The sequence below is a fragment of the Aedes albopictus genome, chromosome 3 (genome assembly GCF_035046485.1).
Source record: "Aedes albopictus strain Foshan chromosome 3, AalbF5, whole genome shotgun sequence".
In the NCBI taxonomy this organism is placed as follows: Eukaryota; Metazoa; Arthropoda; class Insecta; order Diptera; family Culicidae; genus Aedes; species Aedes albopictus.
Genome location: NC_085138.1, coordinates 216610576 through 216635248, shown reverse-complemented (window position 1 = coordinate 216635248; position 24673 = coordinate 216610576). Strand labels below are relative to the sequence as shown.

Genomic DNA, 24673 nt, shown 5'->3' with positions numbered 1-24673 from the left:
GGAAGGAGGTTTACAATCAAAACTGACCATCGACCTCTCGTATATCTATTCACAATGAAAAACTTTTCGTCAAGATTGACTAGAATAAGAGTTGATTTGGAAGAATATGATTTCAACATTGAACACGTAGAAGGAAAGCTAAATGTCGGCGCCGATGCACTTTCACGTGTAATTGTTGATTCAGATGAACTAAAAACTATCTCTGTTTTACCGATACAGACAAGGTCTATGACAAGAAGTAAACCAAGCAATGTCACTCAAATCGGTAGCCCAAAGACTGATCACCTTAGAGCATACGATTCAGTGAATAACATTGATGCGTTTGATCTTCCCAAATTAATAACCGAAATTGATGAGCTACAGACAACGGTGTCAATAAAAATATATGATAAAAAATTGAAAAAGAATCTTGCTCAAGCGCAATTTTCTGCAATGATGTGCACATCTACTAAAGACTTTAAAGAAATTATTCACACAATTAACGAAATGGCCAAGTATTTGAATATTAAAAAGCTAGCAATTGCAAGGAACAGTATTATTTTTTTCGAAGATAAATACTGAAGAGTTTAAATCATTATACAACCAATCTCACAACGAAGTTGACGTAATTATCTATACACCAGCGATAATTGTTTCAAACCAAAATGACATCAATCAAATAATCCTCGAGAACCATACATCCCCACTTGGAGGACATGTTGGTACTACAAGATTATTGAATAAAATACGTAAAACATACTACTGGAAAAATATGCGAAAATCTATCAACCAGTTCGTTAAGAACTGCATTGATTGTAAAAGAAACAAACACACGGTACATACGAAAGAAAAATTCATTGAAACCACTACACCCACGAAAGCATTTAATGTTGTTTCCATTGATGCAATTGGCCCCATGACCAAAACTAAAAAAGGAAATAGATATGCATTAACACTACAATGTGATCTCACAAAGTATGTTATTGCTATACCTATACCTGATAAGCAAGCTCAAACATTAGCGAAAGCATTTGTTGAGCACTTTATACTCATATACGGATGTCCAATTTTAATTAAGACCGATTTAGGAACAGAATATAAAAATGAACTGTTCAATAATGTTCGGGCCGATCGCCACGAATAATTAATTTTCTCCGTGCACCTTCAGCCGCAGCCTGCTGAGGTGCGCGATTCCAGCAGCACACAGCTGCGCGAAAGACAACATGTGATGCAAGCAACCGCAGCCGCACGAAAGGATCACGCGAAGGAAGAGTGGGCGCAAAAGGAGGAAAATTCCTATCCTCAGGCAAAATTATTGTTCGCCTTGCAACCGACGTGTTAGGACGTGCGTCGTCGTTAATTAGCAAAGTGAATTTGATCAAGTTAAAGAAATTATGTAAATAGTGTAAATAGAGTTTGAAACGTTATAGCCTGGTGTTTTAATTCCGGTTCTGGTTCCCTGGTTAAGTGGTCTCTTCGGGAAGTCGTCGGTCCGCCTATGTCGAGAAGTCGTAAAATACAGTCCACTTGCGAACATAAATTTGGTCCTTCGAGCCGGATCGTGTGAAGTGAAGTGCCTTTCCGACTGTTCCGGAACCGGATGAAGAACCAGGAAGTGAATAAGCGAAGCAAAAATCCGAAAAAGTCGGAAATCCGTGGAAAAATCAAACGTTGTCGGTGTGAGCAAAATGGCCGCCGTCGAAGTACAGTGCTGGTGCGACGTCACCATTTTGTGAAGAACAAAAGTTAGTGCGCGGGCGCCATTTTGGGAAAGTGCTGATGGTCTAGTCCATCGAAGAAATTGATTGAAGCGAGCAATTAAGTGCTCAATTCCCGGGGTGCTAAACCCTGTTAAGTGAAGAAGGCTGTTGTGAAGATAGTGTTTCGGTTCTGCCACTGTGTCCGTTAGTGGAATCCGGTTGCGTGAGCATAGACTTGGCTGTGTTCCCAACCAACGTCGAGCACTGGGCTTGACATGAAGTGGTGTCCACGGTGGCATGCCGGAAGAAAGTGATTTGCAGCAGCAGCAATCGGCGGCGTCTGGAGCTAGTTCTGCACTTGGGCAGTCTACTCTGGATTCTACCACACCGCTAAGCAAGAAGCAGAAGAAGAAGCTAAGGTTGACTGAAAAGTTGACCACCATGGAAAACATCCAACGACTCGTCCGTGTCCGCGGCGCGGCCAAAGGTAAGCTCACTCGTATCCTTAATACTATTCGCCCAAATGAAGAGGAGGTGGTCCAGCTGACGGAAGCTGAGATCAAAGTCTACATGGCGAAGGTGGAAGCAGCCCATAAGGACTACAACGATGCTCACAACCAAATCGTGAACGAGGTGTCGGATGATGACTACGAGCAGCATGAGCAGCTGTACGAGGAGTTCGATATCCTTCACGACACTGTTTCCATTCTGTTGGAGGATCAGCTCAACAAGGTCAGAGCTACCGCGGCGGCCGCAGCTGCTGCCACGAATGCGGCGCAACAAGTTCAGCAAGCACCGGTTGTCATCCATCAACCACTTCGCATGCCGGTTCCCACTTTCGACGGTCGGTATGAGAGCTGGCCAAAGTTCAAGGCCATGTTCAAGGATCTCGTGGATAAGGGTCCAGATCCGCCGGCAGTCAAGCTGTATCATCTGGACAAGGCTGTGGTCGGTAGTGCAGCCGGTCTCATCGATGCCAAAACGATCAACGAAGGCAACTACGCCCACGCGTGGCAAATTCTGGAAGAGAGGTTCGAGAACAAACGTCACGCTATCGACTCTCATATTCATGGCCTTCTGAATCTTAAACGCATGACGAAGAAGAGCCATTTGGAGCTGCGGAGTCTGGTCGACGAGTATAGCAAGCATGTGGAAGGTCTCAAGTTCCTGGAGCGAGATTTCGATGGAGTAGGTGAGGATTTCGTGATTCATCTACTGGCGGCAGCGTTGCACAACGACGTGCGCCATATGTGGGAGTCCACCATTAAGCACGGTGAGCTTCCCGATTACGACGAGATGCTGACGTTCCTGAAGGAGCAGACCTTCATCCTGGAGAGGGTCGAAGCCAGCAACCAGAAGCATCCACGGTTCCTGTTAAGTCCGTGTCTGCGCCCAAAAAGCCGTCGGTGCAGAAAGCCCATTCAGTCGTTTCGTCAAGCGAGAAGGAAACAAAGTGTGATTTTTGTGGAAAGGCACACGCCAATCACCAGTGCGCTGATTTCAAGGCTCTTCCTGTTCCGCAAAGATTGGTCAAGGTGCGAGAGCGCAACGTGTGCTTTAATTGCCTACGAAGAGGTCATCGAAGTGCCGACTGTTCATCGGACAAATCCTGCCAGAAGTGTAAGCGTCGGCATCATAGTCTCCTTCACGCCGAGGAGAAGCCCAAGCAAGATGCAGATCAACCAAGCAAGTTGGCTTCGCCGCCAGTTCCAGAGCAAGAAGGTTCATCATCATCATCAACGTCGACGACAGCTACGTGTTCCAGCGTGGCCACCCACTCGCAGCAAGTGCTGCTGCTCACGGCGGTAGTGGACGTAATGGACAAAAACTACCAGCCGCATCCGTGCCGAGTATTATTGGACAGTGGGTCTCAAATCAATTTGGTGACGCAGTCCGTGGCAGATAAGTTGGGCTTGAAGTTGAATTCGTCGAACGTCACGATGTTCGGGGTCAACAGTACGAAGACCCAATCATCCAACAGTGGCACGGTGCATCTTTCGTCGAGGTACAGGGATTTCCATGCCAAGGTCAAGTGTCTGGTAACTGACAAGGTAACATCAGATCTGCCATTATCGGTTATCAATATCAGCGCGTTGGAGCTTCCCGCTGGTGTTCATCTAGCCGATCCGAACTTTTTCCATCCGAGCAAGGTGGATATGCTTCTGGGTAACGAATGGTTCCTTAAGTTGTTGCTACCCGGAGAAATTACTTTCGATGACAAACTTCCTGTCCTTCGCGAGACCCAATTTGGTTGGGTTGTTGGTGGAGTCTTCGAAGAAGGTGCGGTATCTGATGGAGCAGTTTATTCGCACACAGTCACGATGGACGAATTAAGCCAGTGCATTCAACGCTTCTGGGAAGTTGAAGATGTCGCTGATGTCGTCGAGCGTAGCAGCGAAGAAGAGGAGTGTGAGGAGCACTTCAAAGCGACTCATCGTAGGGATGCTTCCGGGCGGTACATCGTCGAGCTGCCGCTGAAGGAGTCCGTGAGCGAATTGGGAGATTCCAGGCCGCTTGCATTAAGAAGGTTTCACGCGCTGGAGCGAAAGCTTTCGCAACATCCGGATCTGAAGAAGCAGTACCAGGATTTCATGGACGAGTACGAGAGTCTTGGGCACCGCAAAGAAGTGAACGTTAGTGAAAATCCATCAGGTATCATCAAGTGGTACTTACCTCATCATGCTGTGCTGCGGCCATCGAATACTACCACTAAGTGCCGTGTGGTGTTCGATGCATCGGCGAAGGTATCTGGTCGCTCGCTCAACGATGTAATGAAGATTGGCGCCATCATTCAAAGCGATCTGCAGTCCATCTCTCTTCGATTTCATCTCCCGCTCCACGTGTTGGCTACTGACGTGGCCAAAATGTACAGACAAGTCTTCGTCGATCGGCGGCATACGCCGCTAACTCGTGTTTTCTGGAGGAAAACTCCTTCCGAACCGCTTCGTGTACTAGAGCTGACAACAGTCACCTACGGAACGGCTTCCGCCCCGTTTTTGGCAACGCGGGCACTCTTGCAATTGGCTATCGACGAAGGCTTCAAGTATCCTGTGGCTGCTGACATCGTGAAGAATAGTTTCTACGTGGACAACGCATTGTTTGGGTTTGACGACCTGAATGAAGCAAGCGAGGCTCAAGTGCAGTTGATTGGCCTGCTCAAGGCCGGTGGATTCCATCTGCATAAGTGGGCTTCCAATAATCCTACGTTGCTGGAGCGGATTCCGGAAAGCGATCGGGACGAGCTGGTCAGCATCGACGAAAGTGGTTCAAGTGAAGTGATTAAAACGTTGGGACTAATGTGGAACCCAACTTTGGACGCTCTGCAGTTCATCTCCATTCCAACAGTGTGTGAAAATAGTGCAACAAAGCGGCAAGTGCTGTCGCTCATATCAAGAATGTTCGACCCCTTGGGTCTTGTGGCGCCGGTCATCGTTATCGGTAAACTTTTGATGAAGAGCATTTGGAAAGAAGAGTTGGAATGGGACGAAGAGCTCTCAGGAGAGCTGAAGAAAAAGTGTGTAGAGTTCCTGAATGCGTTAAGAGGTGTTACCAGCCTTAGGATTCCCCGTCACGTCGTGGTCACTGGAGCTGTTGCCTTCGAGTTGCACGAATTTGGGGATGCAACCTTGGAGGCCTACGGGGCCTGTGTGTACATCAGGTCAATCGTACCTGGTCAAGCTGCAGTAGTGAGATTGTTGTGCGCAAAATCGAAGATCGTTCCGAAGACAGTGTTGACCATACCGAGAAAGGAACTTCTCGGCTTTCAGTCTGTTAAGCGATTGAAACGAAAATATCTTTCTTACGCCCGACGTTTCAATGGGCTATGCCATCTTTTTCAAGGGTTCTGTTAAGGTCAATTGGCTTAGTTACATGAAGATACAAGAACATACAAAAAAACTACAGTCTTACAAGAATATTTTTCGTTTTTCGTCTGGAGGTTCAATCTTTGCGTGAAAACTTGTCAACTTGTCAATGTCGATGAGGCCCAGTATCAGCAACCTGTCGACGATGTTGTTGTTTTTCTTCTGGAAACCCTCGGTTGGATCTCTGCTGATCATCTTGTAGGTGTTGGTGTCCGATGGTGTACGTAAACAACCTCACACCTGGACTGGCGAAACTCCTCAAAACAGACTTCCCAGACATCGTATTAGCAACGAGGAATGAATATACGATCAAGGGTTTGTTCACACAAACGAAGGATCGCATCCCAGCAGAGCAGCGTAGCAACGTTATCTACAAAATTCCCTGTGGAAACTGCGCTGCCAGCTACGTCGGCCTCACCACAACCAGCCTGAAGAAGAGAGTAGCCCACCACAAGAGCGACATCAACAAACTGGACAAGCTAGTGAATGAAATGGACGAAAACAACAACAACGACAACGAGAATTACAACAGCTATGAACTCGGCCGCCTAAAAGAGAGAACGGCTCTCTTGCTGCATTCGGCCGACAACAACCATCGCTTTGCCCTAGATAGAACAGAGATACTAGACAGTCACCGACGGTACTCTGCTCTCCCTATCTTGGAGGTTTGCCACATCGTAAACACGGACGAGACGGTAAACAAACGAAGCGATTGCGACGGTCTTAGTAATATTTATGCAGGAATTTTACATACACTCAAAACCAAAACAAACCGCACAGATACACAGACAATAGATAACCAGACAAACCTGAATGACAATGACACACAATAGCTTATTTGACATAACTTGCATACAACAATTAATTTCCTCCATAACTTTCATAGAATGACTACAAAATGACCGTTTAAATGTACATAGTTTTATGACGAAGAAAGATAGTGTAGTCCAGTGCCCAGTTTTCTTCCCGTTTCGTGTAGTAAATCCAATAGTTAGTAACTGTTTTTGTCTGTTTTATGTAGTTCAAATTGTTTAATCGTGATTTTGATTGTGATATTTTAGGAAATTGATGAACCAGATTATGTTGACAAGTTTTCACGCAAAGATTGAACCTCCAGACGAAAAACGAAAAATATTCTTGTAAGACTGTAGTTTTTTGTATGTTCTTGTATCTTCATGTAACTAAGCCAATTGACCTTTACAGAACCCTTGAAAAAGATGGCATAGCCCATTGAAACGTCGGGCGTAAGAAAGATATTTTCGTTTCAATCGCTTAACAGACTGAAAGCCGAAAAATCCCCTGTGAATTCGAAGCAGTCGATAGCATCTACGTACTACAGAAGATGGCGCAAATAGACAATATCGAAAGGAACTTCTAGCAGCGCTTTTGCTGCACCGATTGGTGAAGAAAGTGCTGGCAGCATTAGCGTTGCCCTTTCGTGACATTTCGTTGTGGTCAGACAATCAAGTGGTGCTAGCTTGGCTAGCGAAGAACCCGGAACATTTGGAAGTGTTTGTGCGTAACCGGGTAAGTGAGATTAACTCTACCGGAAATGAATTCAAGTGGAACTATGTAAATACGCTGGACAATCCAGCCGATGTAGTGTCGCGTGGCCAGTCTGCCGACGCTCTTCAGAAAAACGATCTTTGGTGGAACGGCCCGTTGTTCCTGCGTAGTGAAGAATATCAGGTGGTGGTCCCTGAACCACTATCCGATGAAGATGTTCCTGAGTTGCGGCAGGCCACTGTAGCTTCAGCGGTGGTGACATTGGAGAAGCTGCCTGTGTTCCACAAGTACGAGTCCTTCAGAAAGCTGCAGCGAGTTCTGGCATACGTTTTGCGTTTTTGCCGGAATGCTAAGGAGAAGGCAGTCAACAAAAGAACCACCGAGCGTTTCCCCACCGTGTTGGAAATGCGCCAGTCGTTGAAGGTCATCGTCAGGGTAGTTCAATCACTACACTTTGGTAAGGAGGTAGCCATTATGGAGTCCGGTGAGTACTGCAAAAGATTAAAAGCATTAAACCCCTTTTTGGATGATGGAGTGATTCGCGTCGGTGGACGACTGCGACATTCAAGTTTGCCGTACGGGGTGAAGCATCAGTGGATCTTACCTAAGAACGATGAAACCGTCGAACGGTTGATTCAAGCTGTTCATCGTGAGAATCTGCACATCGGACCGTCGGCGCTGCTGGCACAGCTCCGCCGGCAATTCTGGATCCTAGGAGCTCGTTCTGCTGTACGCAAGGTGACCCGAAATTGCATGCGGTGCTTCCGGCTCAACCCTCCGTGTGCTAGTCAGTTCATGGGGGATCTTCCCATCGCAAGGTGCGACAAGGCTCCCGCTTTCGTGAAGGTTGGCGTTGACTTTGCGGGACCCATGCTCATCAAGCAACGAGGAAGAAAGGCGTCTCCCCTAAAGGGATATGTCAGCGTGTTCGTGTGTATGGTCACCAAGGGCATACATCTGGAGGTAGTTGAGGATCTCTCGGCCGACGCGTTTATAGCCGCCCTCCAGCGATTCGTCTCTCGCCGTGGTGTCCCTGAGCAGATATTCTCCGACAATGGGACAAACTTTGTCGGTGCTCGCAACGAGCTGAACGAGCTCTATCGGCTTTTTAAGCAGGAAGCTACCGAGCTCAAGATTTTCGAGTTCTGCCAAACCAGGCAGATCGAATGGAAGATGATTCCCCCGAACGCCCCACACATGGGTGGGATTTGGGAAGCAGGAGTAAAGAGCGTCAAGACCATCCTGAAGAAGAAGTGCCAGTCAAGCCTCTTGACGATGTCCGAGTTTTCGACCTTGCTGTGCCAGATCGAAGCTCAGCTCAACTCTCGGCCTTTGTACGCTCCGTCTGAGGACCCCTCGGAGCTCGAGCCATTGACTCCCGGTCATTTCATGATCGATCGCCCTCTGACTGCCATTCCGGAGCCCAGTTACGATGGAATCCCGGAAAATCGGCTTTCCAGATGGCAGTACGTCCAGCGCCTGCGTCAAGAGTTCTGGAAGCGCTGGTCCGAGGAGTACCTGCTGGAGTTACAGTTACGACAGAAGTGGAACAAGAAGAAGAAGAATATTCTACCTGGTACGGTGGTGGTTATCAAGGATGACAACTTACCGCCCCAACAATGGAAGCTGGGTAAAATCGAAGCAGCCTATACTGGAGCAGATGGATTAGTCCGTGTGGTGGACGTTCGAACCAAGGCCGGTATTCTGAAGCGTCCGATCCACAAACTGGCCCCTCTACCAATACTGGACAACCGTGTGGCCAACGAGAACAAGGGTCCCGCGGGGGAGGATGTTCGGGCCGATCGCCACGAATAATTAATTTTCTCCGTGCACCTTCAGCCGCAGCCTGCTGAGGTGCGCGATTCCAGCAGCACACAGCTGCGCGAAAGACAACATGTGATGCAAGCAACCGCAGCCGCACGAAAGGATCACGCGAAGGAAGAGTGGGCGCAAAAGGAGGAAAATTCCAATCCTCAGGCAAAATTATTGTTCGCCTTGCAACCGACGTGTTAGGACGTGCGTCGTCGTTAATTAGCAAAGTGAATTTGATCAAGTTAAAGAAATTATGTAAATAGTGTAAATAGAGTTTGAAACGTTATAGCCTGGTGTTTTAATTCCGGTTCTGGTTCCCTGGTTAAGTGGTCTCTTCGGGAAGTCGTCGGTCCGCCTATGTCGAGAAGTCGTAAAATACAGTCCACTTGCGAACAAATAATATATGTCAACTACTGTCAATTAACCACAATTTTTCTACAGCTTACCACCCCCAAACAGTTGGCGCCCTTGAACGCAATCATCGATGCCTTAATGAATATCTTCGACAATTCATTAACGAGTAACTCGATGATTGGGATTCTTGGCTTCAATTCTATACTTTCTGTTATAACACTACTCCCAACGCTGAGCATACATTCACGCCATATGAATTAGATTTTGGTAATTTGGTAAATTATCCTCGAAGTCTAGTGAACCCCTCAAAAATTGATCCAGTTTATAACTATGATAATTATTATACAGAACTGAAATTTCAATTGCAATATGTAGGAAATAAGGCAAAAGAACTGTTAGTCAAATCTAAACATAGGAGAATAACTAAACAAGCAGAAATTGCAAACCCCATAAATATTAAATTAGGAGAAAAAATACTTTTAAAAACAGAAAACAATAGAAAATTAGACAAGGTTTATAATGGACCTTTTGAAGTGATAGCAATAAGCCACCCGAATGTAAAAATCAAAAATTGTGAAACAAACGAACAAAAAACAGTGCATAAAAATAGAATTGTCAAACTTTAACAAACAAACTACGTTACACAAAATTGTATTGTAATTTTTAAAACGGGTTACGTACAAAAGGCTGAATCACATAAGGCTGAATGATCAAAAGGCTGAAACACTTAAGGCTGAATGATCAAAAGGCTGAAAGCATCAAAAGGCTGAAATATATCAAAAGGCTGAAAGATATCAAAATGTTGAAAAGTTTTGAAAGTTGTAGAGAATCAAATGAAATGACATTTTGGACATTTATGGCTAATCTATTGGTCTTTGATAAACATTTGACTCGACTTGAAAATGATCATAGGAAACAAAAGAATCTTTGCTCGAAAGTACATTTGGTCAAACGGTCATTTGGTCAAAACCCATTTTACGGAAGAGGAAGTATATGACATTCAATCGATTTGACTATTCATCGAATGGACATTTGGTTACGTGAGCTAACTCTAACTGATGAAAAGAACATAATGTTATGGATTTCGGTATCATAATGTCTATGTTATTTTACTTTCTTCAGTATCATATCGGCCAATACCCCGCTAATACTAAACTATTTTAGCTAAAATTGACAAAGGATTTCGCCAATAATTTATTTCCACTCGTTTGAAGTATTATGTGTGTCAACTCGGAAACTAGGTTGAATGAGTCTTAGATGTAAGCAATTGTTCGGGTAATTCGGGTAATAAGCGGTAGTTGAGGCAAAAACTATTGTACCTAACTGTTGCTCAAAAATGTTTGAACTTTGTTCAGTTCTAAATTTATAACGCGTGCGAGCTCTAAATTGAACACTAGCGAAATCCGCGAAACTGAAATGGCCATACCTCCCTACCTGTTTCCACAGATTTCAAACATTTTGAGCTCATTAGATTCAGAAATTCTTCTGCTATTGGAACCATATCTGAGCGTACCAGTCCGGTCAACATGGGTTTTGGAAAATCCGGATTTCCAATCATATGATTTAATACAATACAGTAACGGAGTTATTGGCATTAATTATCGAAAATCATAAAATTGCCTAAACCAATAGAGTCTGATCGTCGGTCCATCAGTTGGCCATTTTTGATTAAGTTTCTCAAGGAACTCCGGGTGACTAAACAGGATATTAGCATCACATATGGACAGAAACTATTTCCCCCAATGTTGTGCGCATAAGAATTCAGAACCGAATTGCAGCACTGCAGTGTGAACGCGTTCAATTTGCATTGAAGTTCATACTCGGCATACTGCGATCAAATATATTTGAACATGCAAATTGAGCGCGTCATGAACTGGAAAGGACTGAACCCGTAGCATGCTGACTAACATGTTACCCTGGTATCTGTGATACTAAAATGGTCATATTTGCGCCATTTCACCCTTCAATTTTGGCAATCTTTTGGGCTAATTCAATCTCCTTTTATTGAAGAGTGAACCAGTCCGACCATCGCATCGTGTGTTTCGAAAAATCTAAATTCCTGGAGCTGTATTTCAATATCCGAGACCACAATGTCGTACCAAAGGATCTATGATGCATTTCCCTGTGACATAACATAATAACGTCCAAACATGTAGATGCGGCACAAGGTTCTGTCCTAGGAAAGAAGACACATAGGATTTAATGATGAAGATAAGCGCATGTGAACTCAGAGTCGAATGGGAACCGAGCGGGCGCTCTTAAGCAGCAAAAGCTCTGACAGGCAAGTTCAATGCTTTGTCGACCAAAAAATTTAAAGTGTACATTTTTGGCTCACGTTCTGTTCGAATACAATACTGCTTGTAAGAATAGCCTATTATATAAAAAGGAGAAACATCTGGTAAAAAGTTAGCAGCTTCAATACCTGAACTTAAATTGTGGTTCTTCCAACATTTTAAAAGAAGGAAAACCTTTGATAAAAAAGATGCAGCTATAACATTCAAACACAGTAAGAACAGCCTATGTTCAAAAGAAGGGGAAATCTCCGATGAATCGTTTTTAAGGAATATGCGCACGCAGAAGCTCGCTGCATTTTACACATTGGTAAGAATGCCAACATCGAATATATGCAAATACCTCAAAAGAACAGCCTATTTTTAAAAGAAGGAAACATCACTCACGGGTGAGTTTTTAGTATGCAGATATTATCATCAAACCTTCCCGCTTGGTCGTTATACTGTACTATTTGCGGCCACAATACTTACTCTTCCATTAGAGATTTTTCCCGCTTTTTTAGAAAGGCTGTTCTTTCGAGGTAAATGTATAGATCATAATTTAACCATTCTACTAGGCTGCCTAGTAAACCTCCTTTGCATTAAAATCATTATAACCCATTCGCCTTAGTGACATTTGAGGCCTGATATCCTTCGGCATAATGACAACGGGAACGACATTTCGGCAAATGCCACTCCGGGGAATAGCATTCCGGAAAATATAATACCTTGTGTAATACCATCTTTTAAATCAGATTCTATAGAGTTCATTATTATGCATGCATATTTCAAGTTTTGGAATTTGCCATGTTTTCAGCCTTTTGTAATTTCAGCCTTTTGTTACATATCCATAGTTTCAGCCTTTTGTATTCAGCCTTATGTACATTCAGCCTTTTGAAATTCAGCCTTATGTTACCATCCCCTCGGTTTGACGATCCATAAAAAAAGTTGGAGGTCTCATTCAAAAATGCAACCAAATGGGATTGGAAATACGTAGTCATATTTTGCGCGACTTAATTATCATAAGGTACACCGTGGCACATTGAAACGGGGGGGGGTTAGATAAAATGCGAAATTTTGAAATGGATATCCATACAATTTGTAAATTTATCCTTCGCTAAAAGATCGTTTGAATCAAAAACTATACTGCCCCCATTCGCACAACAGTCCCATGTGAATAGGAAACCCAACAAACATGGGACTGTTATGCGAATAGGGGCAGTATATGTTATGGTTTATCATCGTGGAGCGGACGTGGAGTGATGGTTAAGCACGTGACTGTCACGCCGAAGACCTGGGATCGAATCCCACTCCCGACAAACTCACAAAATGTGAGTTCTTCCTTCGGAAGGGAATAGTTAATACACTGAGCCAACTCTACCGATCGCAGTTATATGTCAATCATATATTACTGCACTATTGGAATATCATATGAATCTAATCTAAGGTTGAAAATGGGAAGTGAGAGTTATATGCGACGCATGTGGTATGACTCTCAGGTCGCCATGATACTGTTATATGTCATGCATGTTGCTTCTTTCTTGCGGATTGGGCGCGCCAATGTATATGCAACTCCAATGATATCCTTCACATTTTGAAAAAAAGTTGCCTTGGCTGGAGCGGGAATTGAACTCACAACGCCTTAATGACCGGACGCCGTTAGCCGCACGACCACGAAGCTCACTTACTGGAATTGCAGAATTCTGCAAAACGTGTTCCACTTTATCTGCCAATGTTGCTTTTCTACCCGGCCAAAGTTATATGCACAGCTGATGTATCGATCGTGTTATGTGCATATAACTCCGATATGCGCAAGTGGGAAGAAGGCTTTTCAACGGGAACTGTTTATGATATGATACGTACAACGATTCATTTGAAGTGAACGTGTCAGACTAGGGGTACAATGTATGTGTAGTGTCTGATAAAATAGGATCTTAGAATTATTTCACTGTACAGATAAAAAACCCTATTTAATCCACCTATGGTGAACAGAACCCTACTTACGTTTATTAAAAATATTGTTGTATAAATTCGTATTTAACAAATTTATTTTGTGTGATTGACCAAAACTTCTAGAAAATATTGTGGATTTGGCATCTAGTGGATTGGTTTCCAAAATAGCATCAGACCATAGACTAAACTACCAGAAGGCCTCGGATCGAAAGTCGGTTTTCCGAGTGATATTTTTACCCTTCTTATGGGTGTAAGAAGGGTAAAAAAAACTGTTTATCATCGAAAAACATCATGTTAACCCGATGTTTCATCTTGCCCACCCTATTCAACTTGCCCGGTGTATCCGCGCATTTGGCCCCTCAACTCCAATGTCAACCACACTGACTGTAATGCATAGCAAGCGAGCACGCCATTGGAGCAGAGGGGCCAAATGCGCTGTAGTTACGCGCATGTTAATTAATGAACTTTCCCTTACTATTATCCTTAATCTAGTATTTTATAGCAATAAGTATATAATTTACCTCCAACTGCATAAATTTGCCCAACAACATAGTCGCAGCACCGTGGCCTTGTGCGAGAAGCAGAAACGAGCGCTCTGCGTTCCGGCATTAAATGAAAATCTCGTGCTTCGTCTAGTAAATCTCTACACTTGTGTGACGTACGTATCAATTCTTCCGTTGCAACGTTGTCGGCTAAAAATTGTGGCGATAGAAGGGGTAGCCGGATGTTGGCTAGAATGTTGGGCAAATATACTGCACGGGTTTGCTGTTCGAATTTAACCCATTTCATGCACGCATCGAAAATGCGTTCTTCGGTCGGAACATTCAGCTCATCGCGACGAACGATGTCAATCAGGTCATCGAAACTCAATCCCATGAACTCATCCGATAATGCAACCTTCGAGAAATACTGATGTATGTAGCGGTCGGCAGAAGTCACCAGTTGTGCGCATCCAAGTGTATCTGCAAAGTGACGAATGCCCAGTACGTTTTGCGGATGAAACCTGCAAAAGAAGAATGCTTATTATTGAAATAGACCATACCATTTATGAAGTTAGGGAATGCTAATGACGGTGAATTTATTATTTATTTTTTTTATATTTTATCTTTATTATCAAGACTTTCAGCCCGAGGCTGGTTCGCATTGACGTAGCTAGGATTTTTTTTCTGGAAGGGGCCCAGGGGGGGGGGTGGGTTCTGACTTGTAATGACTTTTAAGCGATATGTGAATATGCAAATCGGCATTTTTTTGCGACTCACCTCTAACCCCACACCAAAAAGCTCCGTTGAGCCCCCTGGTAGTGGAAGCAACTAAATTAACAAACAAAACAAAAAAAACTAATAGCTATTAGTCTATGCTAATAGTGTGAAGGTGTACCTAGTGCAAATTCAAAGGAAATACTGAGGATCCAGTGGAAATAAGCTTTCCTTTTAAGGATCCATTTTAGCTAAACGATAATTACAATTAATACATTAATATTAGCAATACAAACTGATATTACTAATTATGAGTGATTGTATAGATTGAATATAAAAAAGAGATAGTTGATTACATTTCAAAGTAAAAATGTGTTTATATTACCTTTGTAATGGTGTTCAATTTTATTTTGAATGTATCACGATTATTTATCTGTTTTAGGTGTCCCGGAAGGGAGTTGTATTTGAGAGGACCAAAATAGGATAGCTTTTTTGTCCAACATTTGTTCGCGCTCTAGATTGTTGTGAGTGTCTAGATCAATGGTTCCCAAACTTGTCGGAGCAATCGCCCCCTTGAAGCTGTTGACAAATATTTCCGCCCCCCTAAGTTTGATTTTTTTGATATAAGATTCGAAATTTTGGAATTGCGTTAAAATCTACAAATTCTGTTTATTTTGTAGGTCAAAATTTTACTGTATTGGGTTTTTTTTGAAAATATTTTGACGCACCAAAATCACCATCACATTCTCATTCAACTTGCTGTTTCAAATTCATAATAGGGCAAATTGTGTATTTTGGGCAACTGTCTTCTCTTTGTTTTGTTTTTTTTAAGCTATTGAACTTAGAGTTAGTCTCAAACCCTTCCCAACCTAGCTGAATTATATAACCAAGCTTCAGGAAATTTGGCCGACAAAAAAAACCATGGCGAAGCGAACAAACCTGCCGATAATAATCATCGTCACACTATAAAATCGTGAATAAATAACATTCAGAATCATATTTTTGGTAGAATTTTAAGGAAATGTAACTTCTAAATATAATTATTTTCAAAAGTCGAAGTAGGAAGAATTGAAGGTAGAGTATTAGGATTTAGCTTTGTAAGTCGTCTTGGTTTTCTCAAAGAAACTCCAATAGTTTGAAATGACAATCAAAACTTTATCCAAAATTAGATAATACCGTAATGCCAAATAATAAAACAAAAAACTTTCAAGTAGAGTGGCAAATTTCAGCAATTTAACTAAATATGTAGGCGGAAAATGTCATCTTGGATATCAAGCATAAGAATCTGAAATGAAATTTTAAAATATTTGTTAAAAATTCTATCAAAAAATCTCAAAATACAGGACGCTTGAAAAACTCTGGTAAAATTGAAAGTATTTTAAAGCTTGCCTATATTTTGGAATGTATGAAAGCTATAAAAAATCGCATTTTCAATTCACATCTGGGACAAATCGAGGATAGACGAGTTTCGTATTTCTTTATTTTTATTTGTTCTTTCAATGGAATCAAACCATGTTGTTGCAAACTTGTGATCATCAACAAGTGTGATTTCTGTAATTAGTTCATTTAAAAAAAAATACTAGAAAACAAAAAGTGGAAGATATTTTCTCATTACATATATGTAAAATTTCAAACATTTATTCGAGTATTAAGTGCAACTTAGTAACTATTATTTTATAAGAGATCTGACGAGCTTTCACTTAATGCCTGATGACTCAGGAAAAGCACATAACCAAATTCTCCAAAATAGTTGCACTTGAGTTCAGTTTAGGTTTTATTTTAAATGAATCCTTCTGAAAATAATAGTAACCCCTTGAAGGGGAACTTATTCTACTTTTTGGTAACTGTGTTCTATTTGTCATGGAGTGATAAACTAAGCCTGTTGAATCCCAAATTGAAATCAAAAATTTTTCTAATCAAGCTGATTTATTTGACCAAGTTACAGATAATTCTAATGACAAAAACCCCTCTTGACGAAGAAACCGACACTGTCAAAAATACCCAAAATCGCGCTAATTACTCAAAATCGCTCTAATTGAAATGATTTTTTGGAAAATCGCCCCCTTGTTGGATTTTTCGCCCCCAATTTATAATTTTAATATTTTCGCCCCCTTTGAAGTCATTTTCGCCCCAAGGGGGCGATTTCGCCCACTTTGGGAATCACTGGTCTAGATTGTCTAATAGTGTGAAGGTGTACCTACACTGCAAATTTGGTTTGCTGGTATTCAGCAAATTTTGCTGATTTTTTTTTGTGCTGATTTCATTCAGCAATACGAATTTACTGAGTATCAGCAATTATTTATCAACTTGCTGAACCATCCATCAATTTTGACAGTTGATCAGCAACGTTGTGCTGATACTCAGCAAAAATTTTGCTGAAATTCAGCAATTTATTTTGCTGATTTTTTTTGTGCTGAAAGCATTTCCAAAAATTTGGTGTGAGTGCAAATTAAAAGGAAATACTGAGGATCCAGTGGAAATAAGCTTTCCTTTTAAGGATCCATTTTAGCTAAACGATAATTACAATTAATACATTAATATTAGCAATACAAACTGATATTACTAATTATGAGTGATTGTATAGATTGAATATAAAAAAGAGATAGTTGATTACATTTCAAAGTAAAAATGTGTTTATGTTACCTTTGTAATGATGTTCAATTTTATTTTGAATGTATCACGATTATTTATTTGTTTTAGGTGTCCCGGAAGGGAGTTGTATTTGAGAGGACCAAAATAGGATAGCTTTTTTGTCCAACATTTGTTCGCGCTCTAGATTGTTGCGTTGCGTTGCGTTGCGTGGTAACGGAGTAATTCGTATATTGCATACTGAAAGTTGTCATGTTAAAACTTTAATACCCCTATTATGGAATGCTATTTGGGAAGGAACAGCTATCCAACTAAAGGTTGAAGTAAAAAAGACATGAGTACTTGCATTGCCGGCCACGCCCATCTTCTCCGTTACGAGGATAGGAAAGGATGTGATGATATGGCACCTAGGGTCTGGGACCATTTGGGCAGGAGCACCTATTTTGGGCACTTGTTACTACAACTCAGTCAATTTCAAACCGATTGACTTGATTTTTTGAACATGGCTAGATACTGTGCCTATCTGATCGTGTCTCAAAAATCAAGTCAATCGGTTCAAAATTGACTGAGTTATAGCAGCAAGTGCCCAAAATAGGTGCTCCTGCCCAAATGGTCCCAGACCCTACTTTACAAGAGATCAGCGACTCACCGACACTCCCATAGGTGTCAAGGAGTTGGATATTTGGAATTAGGTGATTTGGGAATCACTGTAAGCGAGTGATGCGACAAGATTGTATTTAAAGTGTATTTGAATAAATCATGTAGTTGTGTTGGAGTGAGTGAAAGTGTTTTAGTATATTTAAACACCAACGTTGGGAGTGACATATGTCGTTTTCGTTTTTGCGGCAGTGCTACACCACTTCGTGCTACACTTTTCGCTGAAAAAACGAACATTTTCGGTGCAGTTGCATTGGTGTGCGTGTATAAAAACCAAAATATTGACAACTTTGCCAACGCTGATTGGTGGACACGGTGTGCACCCGCTACTCTCCCGATTTTTTGAGTGCTACACTATCATGCGCGGTGCAGAAAAAGTGCTGCACCGGTGTAGCACGAAAATCAAAAACAAACAGTTTCGGTGCAAAAGTGCTGCACCGGTGTAGCTCCACCGCAAAAACGAAAACGACAATAGCTAAGAAATTTTGTCACTCCATGGGCCTAAACGTAGGGTTTGGCGACCATAGGAATGTGTTTTAGTGGGTCGAGGAGAGAGTAGTCCTGGCTTCTACCGGCATTGTAGAAGACGGCCTTAACCCCACACTACCCTAACCTTCCTGTTAGGGTGTCTGATGAGCAGATTTATCCCCCTATAGTTTAGAAGGAAAAAAAAAAAACACACACACACACACACACACACACACACACACACACACACACACACACACACACACACACACACACAGCGGGGTCAGATCCTGCTAGAAACACTGGCCATCTTAGATGTCGACTTGACTATTGTCGGTACCAAGTGTCCTTTAGTCGAAACGGAGCGGAGTCAATTATTGACGTGACCTTTTGTAGTCCTGGCCTAACAAGTAGTTCGAACTGGAGAGTAGATGATGGCTACACTCACAGCGACCACCTGGCGGTTCGCTACAGTATCGACTACAATAACAGCAGACAGCGGATAGAAGAAGAGGCGGCTAGGCCAAGGCCAAGCCCTCGCAGGTGGAAGACATCATACTTCGACGAAGGGGTATTTAGGGAGGCGCTCCGCCGTGAGCGAAACTTAATCGGTTTAGACGGCGACGAGCTGGTAGCGGTGCTCTCACGTGCGTGTGATGCGACCATGCCTAGGAGAGTCCACCCTAGAAATGGGAGGCCACCGGCTTACTGGTGGACCGACGCGATTGCGGACCTGCGCCGCGCCTGCCTACGGGCTAGGCGGCGGATGCAGCGAGCACGATCAGAGGAAGAGCGAAACGAACGGCGGGTGGTGTTCGCCGCTGCAAAAGCCGCGCTTAAGACCGAGATAAGAGCAAGCAAAAAGGCCTGCTTTGAGGGTCTCTGTCAGAGTGCCAATACGAACCCGTGGGGTGACGCCTACAGGATCGTTATGGCCAAGACGAGAGGTGTGATGGCTCCTACAGAGCAATCTCCAGAGATGTTGGAGGGGATCATTGGAGGACTTTTTCCGCGTCATGATCCTAGTCCTTGGCCTCCTTTCGTAGGACAGCCGGGGACTGGGGCTGGCGATGAGGAGAGGGTCACCGATGTGGAACTTGCGGGGATAGCTAAGTCCCTTAGCGTAGGTAAGGCCCCAGGTCCGGACGGAGTTCCGAACCTGGCCTTAAAAGTAGCTACTGCAGAGGCTCCCGAGATGTTCAGGTCTGCTATGCAGAAATGCCTGGACGAGGGAGTTTTCCCAGAAGCTTGGAAGAGGCAGAGCCTGGTACTATTGCCAAAGGCGGGGAAACCACCCGGAGACCCGTCGGCATATAGACCAATATGCTTGATTGACACGGCGGGGAAGGTGCTCGAAAAGATCATCCTCAATAGAATGTTGAGGTTCACTGAGGGCGTAAATGGTCTTTCGAGCAACCAGTATGGCTTCCGGAAGGGGAGGTCCACCGTAGACGCTATCTTATCGGTTACAAAAACCGCCGAGAAAGCACTCGAGCCTAAGAGGAGGGGAATTCGCTTTTGCGCGGTAGTGACTCTGGATGTAAGGAATGCGTTTAATAGCGCCAGCTGGTCTGCTATTGCCGATGCGCTCTTGCGTCTGGGGATACCGGAGTACCTGTACAAGATTCTCGGAAGTTACTTTCAGAATCGTGTACTAGTCTACGACACGGAGGTGGGTCGGAAGTGCTTTCACATAACCTCAGGAGTCCCGCAAGGTTCCATCCTGGGTCCGGTGTTATGGAATGTCATGTACGACGAGGTGTTGAGGTTAGAGTATCCAGTGGGAGTGGTGATTGTCGGATTTGCCGACGACATTACGCTCGAAGTCTACGGTGAAACGATCGAGGAGGTAAAGTTGACTACCAACCACTCGATCAAAGTTGTGGAGGCGTGGATGCGGTCCAGGAAACTGGAGCTGGCTCACCACAAGACAGAGGTGACGGTTGTTAACAACCTGAAGTCGGAGCAGCAGACGGAGATCAGTGTAGGAGACTGTACTATCCTGTCAAAGCGCTCCGTCAAACACTTGGGCGTGATGATCGACGATAAGCTTACCTTCGGTAGCCACGTCGATTATGCCTGTAAAAGAGCCTCCACAGCTATTGCGGCACTGTCCCGGATGATGTCCAATAGCTCTGCGGTGTACGCCAGTAAGCGCAAGCTTCTGGCTAGTGTTGCTACATCCATACTTAGGTATGGCGGCCCGGCGTGGGGCACCGCGCTAAGTACTAAATGCTACCGACGGAAGCTGGAAAGTACTTACAGGCTTATGTGCCTGAGGGTTGCGAGCGCGTACCGTACCGTGTCACACGACGCTCTCTGCGTCATTACTGGTATGGTGCCTATCAGCATTCTTATCAGTGAGGACATGGAGTGCTTCGAAATGCGCGGCACAAGAGGCATACGCAGGACTGTCAGGATGGCCTCTATGGTCAAATGGCAGCGCGCGTGGGACAGTTCCACCAAAGGAAGGTGGACCTATAGGTTGATACCGAGGGTAGATAGTTGGATTAATAGGCGCCATGGGGAAGTCACATTCCACCTGACACAGGTCCTTACAGGTCATGGTTGCTTCCGTCAGTATCTACACCGTTTCGGGCATGCGGATTCTCCCGAATGCCCAGTGTGCAATGGTTTAGAGGAAACGGCGGAACACGTTTTGTTCGTGTGCCCGCGTTTTCGCACAATGCGTGACCGCATGCTTGCCACATGCGGGGAGGACACAACTCCGGACAACTTGGTCCAGAGGATGTGTAGGGATGAGTTTGGCTGGAACGCCGTTTCAACGGCTATTACCCACATCGTCTGGGAGCTACAGAGGAGGTGGCGCGTGGACTCGGAGAATGGCTAGTCCAGATGCAGTACAAGAGGTGGTCCAGGGGTTCGGAGTCGGCTTCGTAGGTCATACCGGTGCCCTGCGGTCGAGATCGACCCTTACAACGATTAAGTGGCCGCGGAGAGGAAGTCCCGGTAGCGGTGCTGTCGTGGCGTCGGTCTACTGGGTTGGATCCGAGCCCGCGGTTGGAAAGGGGTCCCCGGCAAGGGTCGGGGTAGGTGAGATCCTGCTGTCTGCAACCTACGGGTGCATCTGATAGGGCCTGAAGGGTAGTTATACCCTTCCTTTGCGGGCAGGTCAGATCGGGTTGCACGTGGGCATCAGTTCTTGATGTCCGCTCAGCAGTAGGGCGCGGGCGGGGTTGACCCTGCCCGCCTTCCGAGGACAAAGGGAGTGGCGAGGACCACTCGGGAAACTGGCTAAGCGCCAGCATGCTACCGTGATGGACTCTCCAAAGCGAGTCATCGATGTTCGTTGCTGCAGGCTACGCAGCTAACCTTGTGGGTGCGATGTGCACTAGCCCCTCTCTGAAGCAATACCTTCTTGGTGGTTCCGGAGAGACGTAGGGTTTGGCGACCATAGGAATGGTTTAGTGGGTACGAGGAGAGAGTAGTCCTGGATTTTACTTTTGTTGTAGAAGACGGCCTGTCAGACCTACACTACCCTAACCTTCTGTTAGGGTGTCTGTTGAGCAGATTATCCCCCTATGGTTTAGAAGGAAAAAAAAAAAAAAAAAAAAACACACACACACACACACACACACTAGCGTGGTTCAAAAAATCGTTTTTGCTCCACACCGCTTATTCGATTCGTAACCAGATTCTAAGCCTTCTCCTAAAATTTGAGCTCATTTGGTTGAAAATTGAGACTGCACAAGCCCTTCAAAGTTTGTATGGGAATTACTATGGGAAAACGATGTTTTTCATTCAATTGACCGTAGTATTTCCCCAAGTGCCCTAGAGCGTTAGTTGACCCTTGGTACTCCTAGGCTACTCTATCAGCTACAACTTTGCCGAAGACCGCATTCAAATCGGACGCCTCATTAATAAATTATCGATTTGTATCCAACTGGACAAACTATAACAATGATCCTCCAGCTTCCCAGCAGGCAACACTGCTGCATGTGGCGCCAAAGATAGCACACTGAAATCATGGCTACTATGTTTCACTGCAAAATGCAGTGATGCCCATTGATTAGTTTAATCATCATGAGTAAAGATTTCGATTGTGGAGAAAAATCGGTAACTAATTAATGAAGCATTCGATTCGAATGCAGTCTTCGGCAAAGTTGTAGCTGATAGAGTAGCCTAAGAGTACCAAGGGTCAACTGACGCTCTAGGGCACTTGGGGAAATACTACGGTCGATTGAATGAAAAACATCGTTTTCCCATAGTAATTCCCATACAAACTTTGAAGGGCTTGTGCAGTCTCAATTTTTAACCAAATGAGCTCAAATTTTGAGAGAAGGCATAGAATGTGGTTACGAATCGAATGAGCGGTGTGGAGCAAAAACGATTTTTTGAACCACACTAACACACACACACACACACACACACATACAGACATTTGCTCAATTCGTCGAGCTGAGTTGATTGGTATATGTGACTCGGCCCTGCGGGCCTCGGATCGAAAGTCGGTTTTCCAAGCGGTATTTATACCCTTCTCATGGTTGTAAGAAGGGTAAAAACGCGAAAACAACGAAAAAAAATCTCAATTAATTTAAAAAAAATCTCGTAAAACGAGTTGAACGAAAATAAAATCAAAAGATATTTTTTTCTATTTATTTCGGCTCAGTGCGATGCACAAGCAGAACCGATCCCTCCAGGGTCATCGGAACTTTGCTAATAACTTGATCAAAACAAACAAAATCATTTTTCTTTTTGTTTCTTTACCAAGATGTAGTCGCCGTCTTCGCAATTCAACCAGAAAATCTTTGGAAAACTCAATACATTTTCCGTAGTAACACAAAGAGAGGATCGATGAAGAGAAATCGAAAATGTCAATTAGGCCCTAATGAAGAATCAGTGTCGAAATGTTTATAACGCGAGGAAAAAAATGGCGACTTAAGAAATAACAAAATAAATAAAAAATAAAAAAAATCGCGTTAAACAACAAAAAACATCTCAATTTATCTAAAAAATAAATAAAACAAAATCGCGTAAAACGAGTAAAGAAGTTGGCAATCCGAAAAAAACGATTTTCCTAAAAAAAACACACATTCACACCCGCGACTTACGACACTCGGCTCGAAGAAAAACGACGCGGACAACGTGGTCTATCCGCCACCGAATGATATGGCGATCTTGACCCTTCAAATAATATGAAGGATGTGTCGTCGTCCCGACTGCAGGGTTGACCGCTCGTACCGTGCGAGTACCATATTATAGACAGCTCCATATTCTGAACAGTCGGCTAACGCAAAATAGATTTTCCTTTTATGAAGCTTATATTGAATCGAGAGTTGAGGTGTTAATTTTATAAAGCCCCTCCATTATCCAATCGTTACAAAACATATCGTTGTTGACTGAACTGCAAACGTAGAGAATGTGTTTTTACATAGTAAGTAACACTATGTGTTCAGAATTAGGACCACGGCTTCTTATGGTGTCCATAATTAGGAACACGTCGTCCACAAACAAAAATATATCTAGTTCAGAGACTGGAAGTTATTATGAGATTTAATTTATTTTATACATTTAGCTAGACAAACACACTTGATGTGAAGATTATCTCTAGCAACAAGAACTTTCATTTATTTTAGTGTTTGTTGTGAGATTCCCTCAACCGTTCAGAATATGGGTACCGCACGGTACATCTGAAATAGAAAATAGTATTAAATGGTGATAGGCTCACTTTCGGAAATAAATCTCTCTAGAAATATACAAAATTACCTGAATCCTCCTGAAACAAATGATTTATTAACAATGAAAAACACAGTGATCTTGGAATTTTCCTGCATTTAAATTAACAAAGCTAAAGAATTACAAGATCAAAATTTGTTATGGTAGATCTTACGCCGTAACGCACTATTATAAGGTGATCTCCACGTTACGGGAAGCAGTTTATTCCGGATCCTAGTAAAGTCAAATCAAATGGGGCTTGCTGTGTTAAATTTCTTGAGCGATTCCGTTTGAAGTGCATTCCTCGCATAAGTTGTATCAGATTGTAATTTATTTCTTATGGGTAGTACAGAGATCGCAAGAAATTTCTTGGCCTATCTCGATGCGTGGAAAATTCAGGCAAGTAATCGCTCAAGAAATAAGGAAGCGTCGCTTTATTCAGGATCCTAGTACGGAGCTGAAATGAAAAGCCAAATCAAATGGGGTTTGCTGTGTTAAATTTATTGACCATTCCGGTCACGGAAAAATGATGCATTGAACGAAAATTACTTGAGCGATTAACGGTAGCCTGTTATTACAACTTTTGCTCAGGTAGTTTTCAAATAGTTGACCCTGTGTATACAGACCTACCATGGTAGTACCATTTTTCC

The 24673-nt window shown here is 43.5% G+C and overlaps 1 protein-coding gene across 4 annotated transcripts in view; it reads right to left on the bottom strand.

Moving 5' to 3' along the window:
* The window catches only part of LOC109419430 (kelch-like protein 18), a 386574-nt gene that overhangs the window by 356985 nt on the left and 4916 nt on the right, over positions 1-24673 (bottom strand). For all 4 annotated transcript variants that reach the window (XM_062858821.1, XM_062858820.1, XM_062858819.1 and 1 more), the window contains exon 4: positions 13959-14440. In XM_062858821.1, the coding sequence (XP_062714805.1) occupies positions 13959-14440 (482 nt within the window). The remainder of the gene's footprint in view (positions 1-13958; positions 14441-24673) is intronic.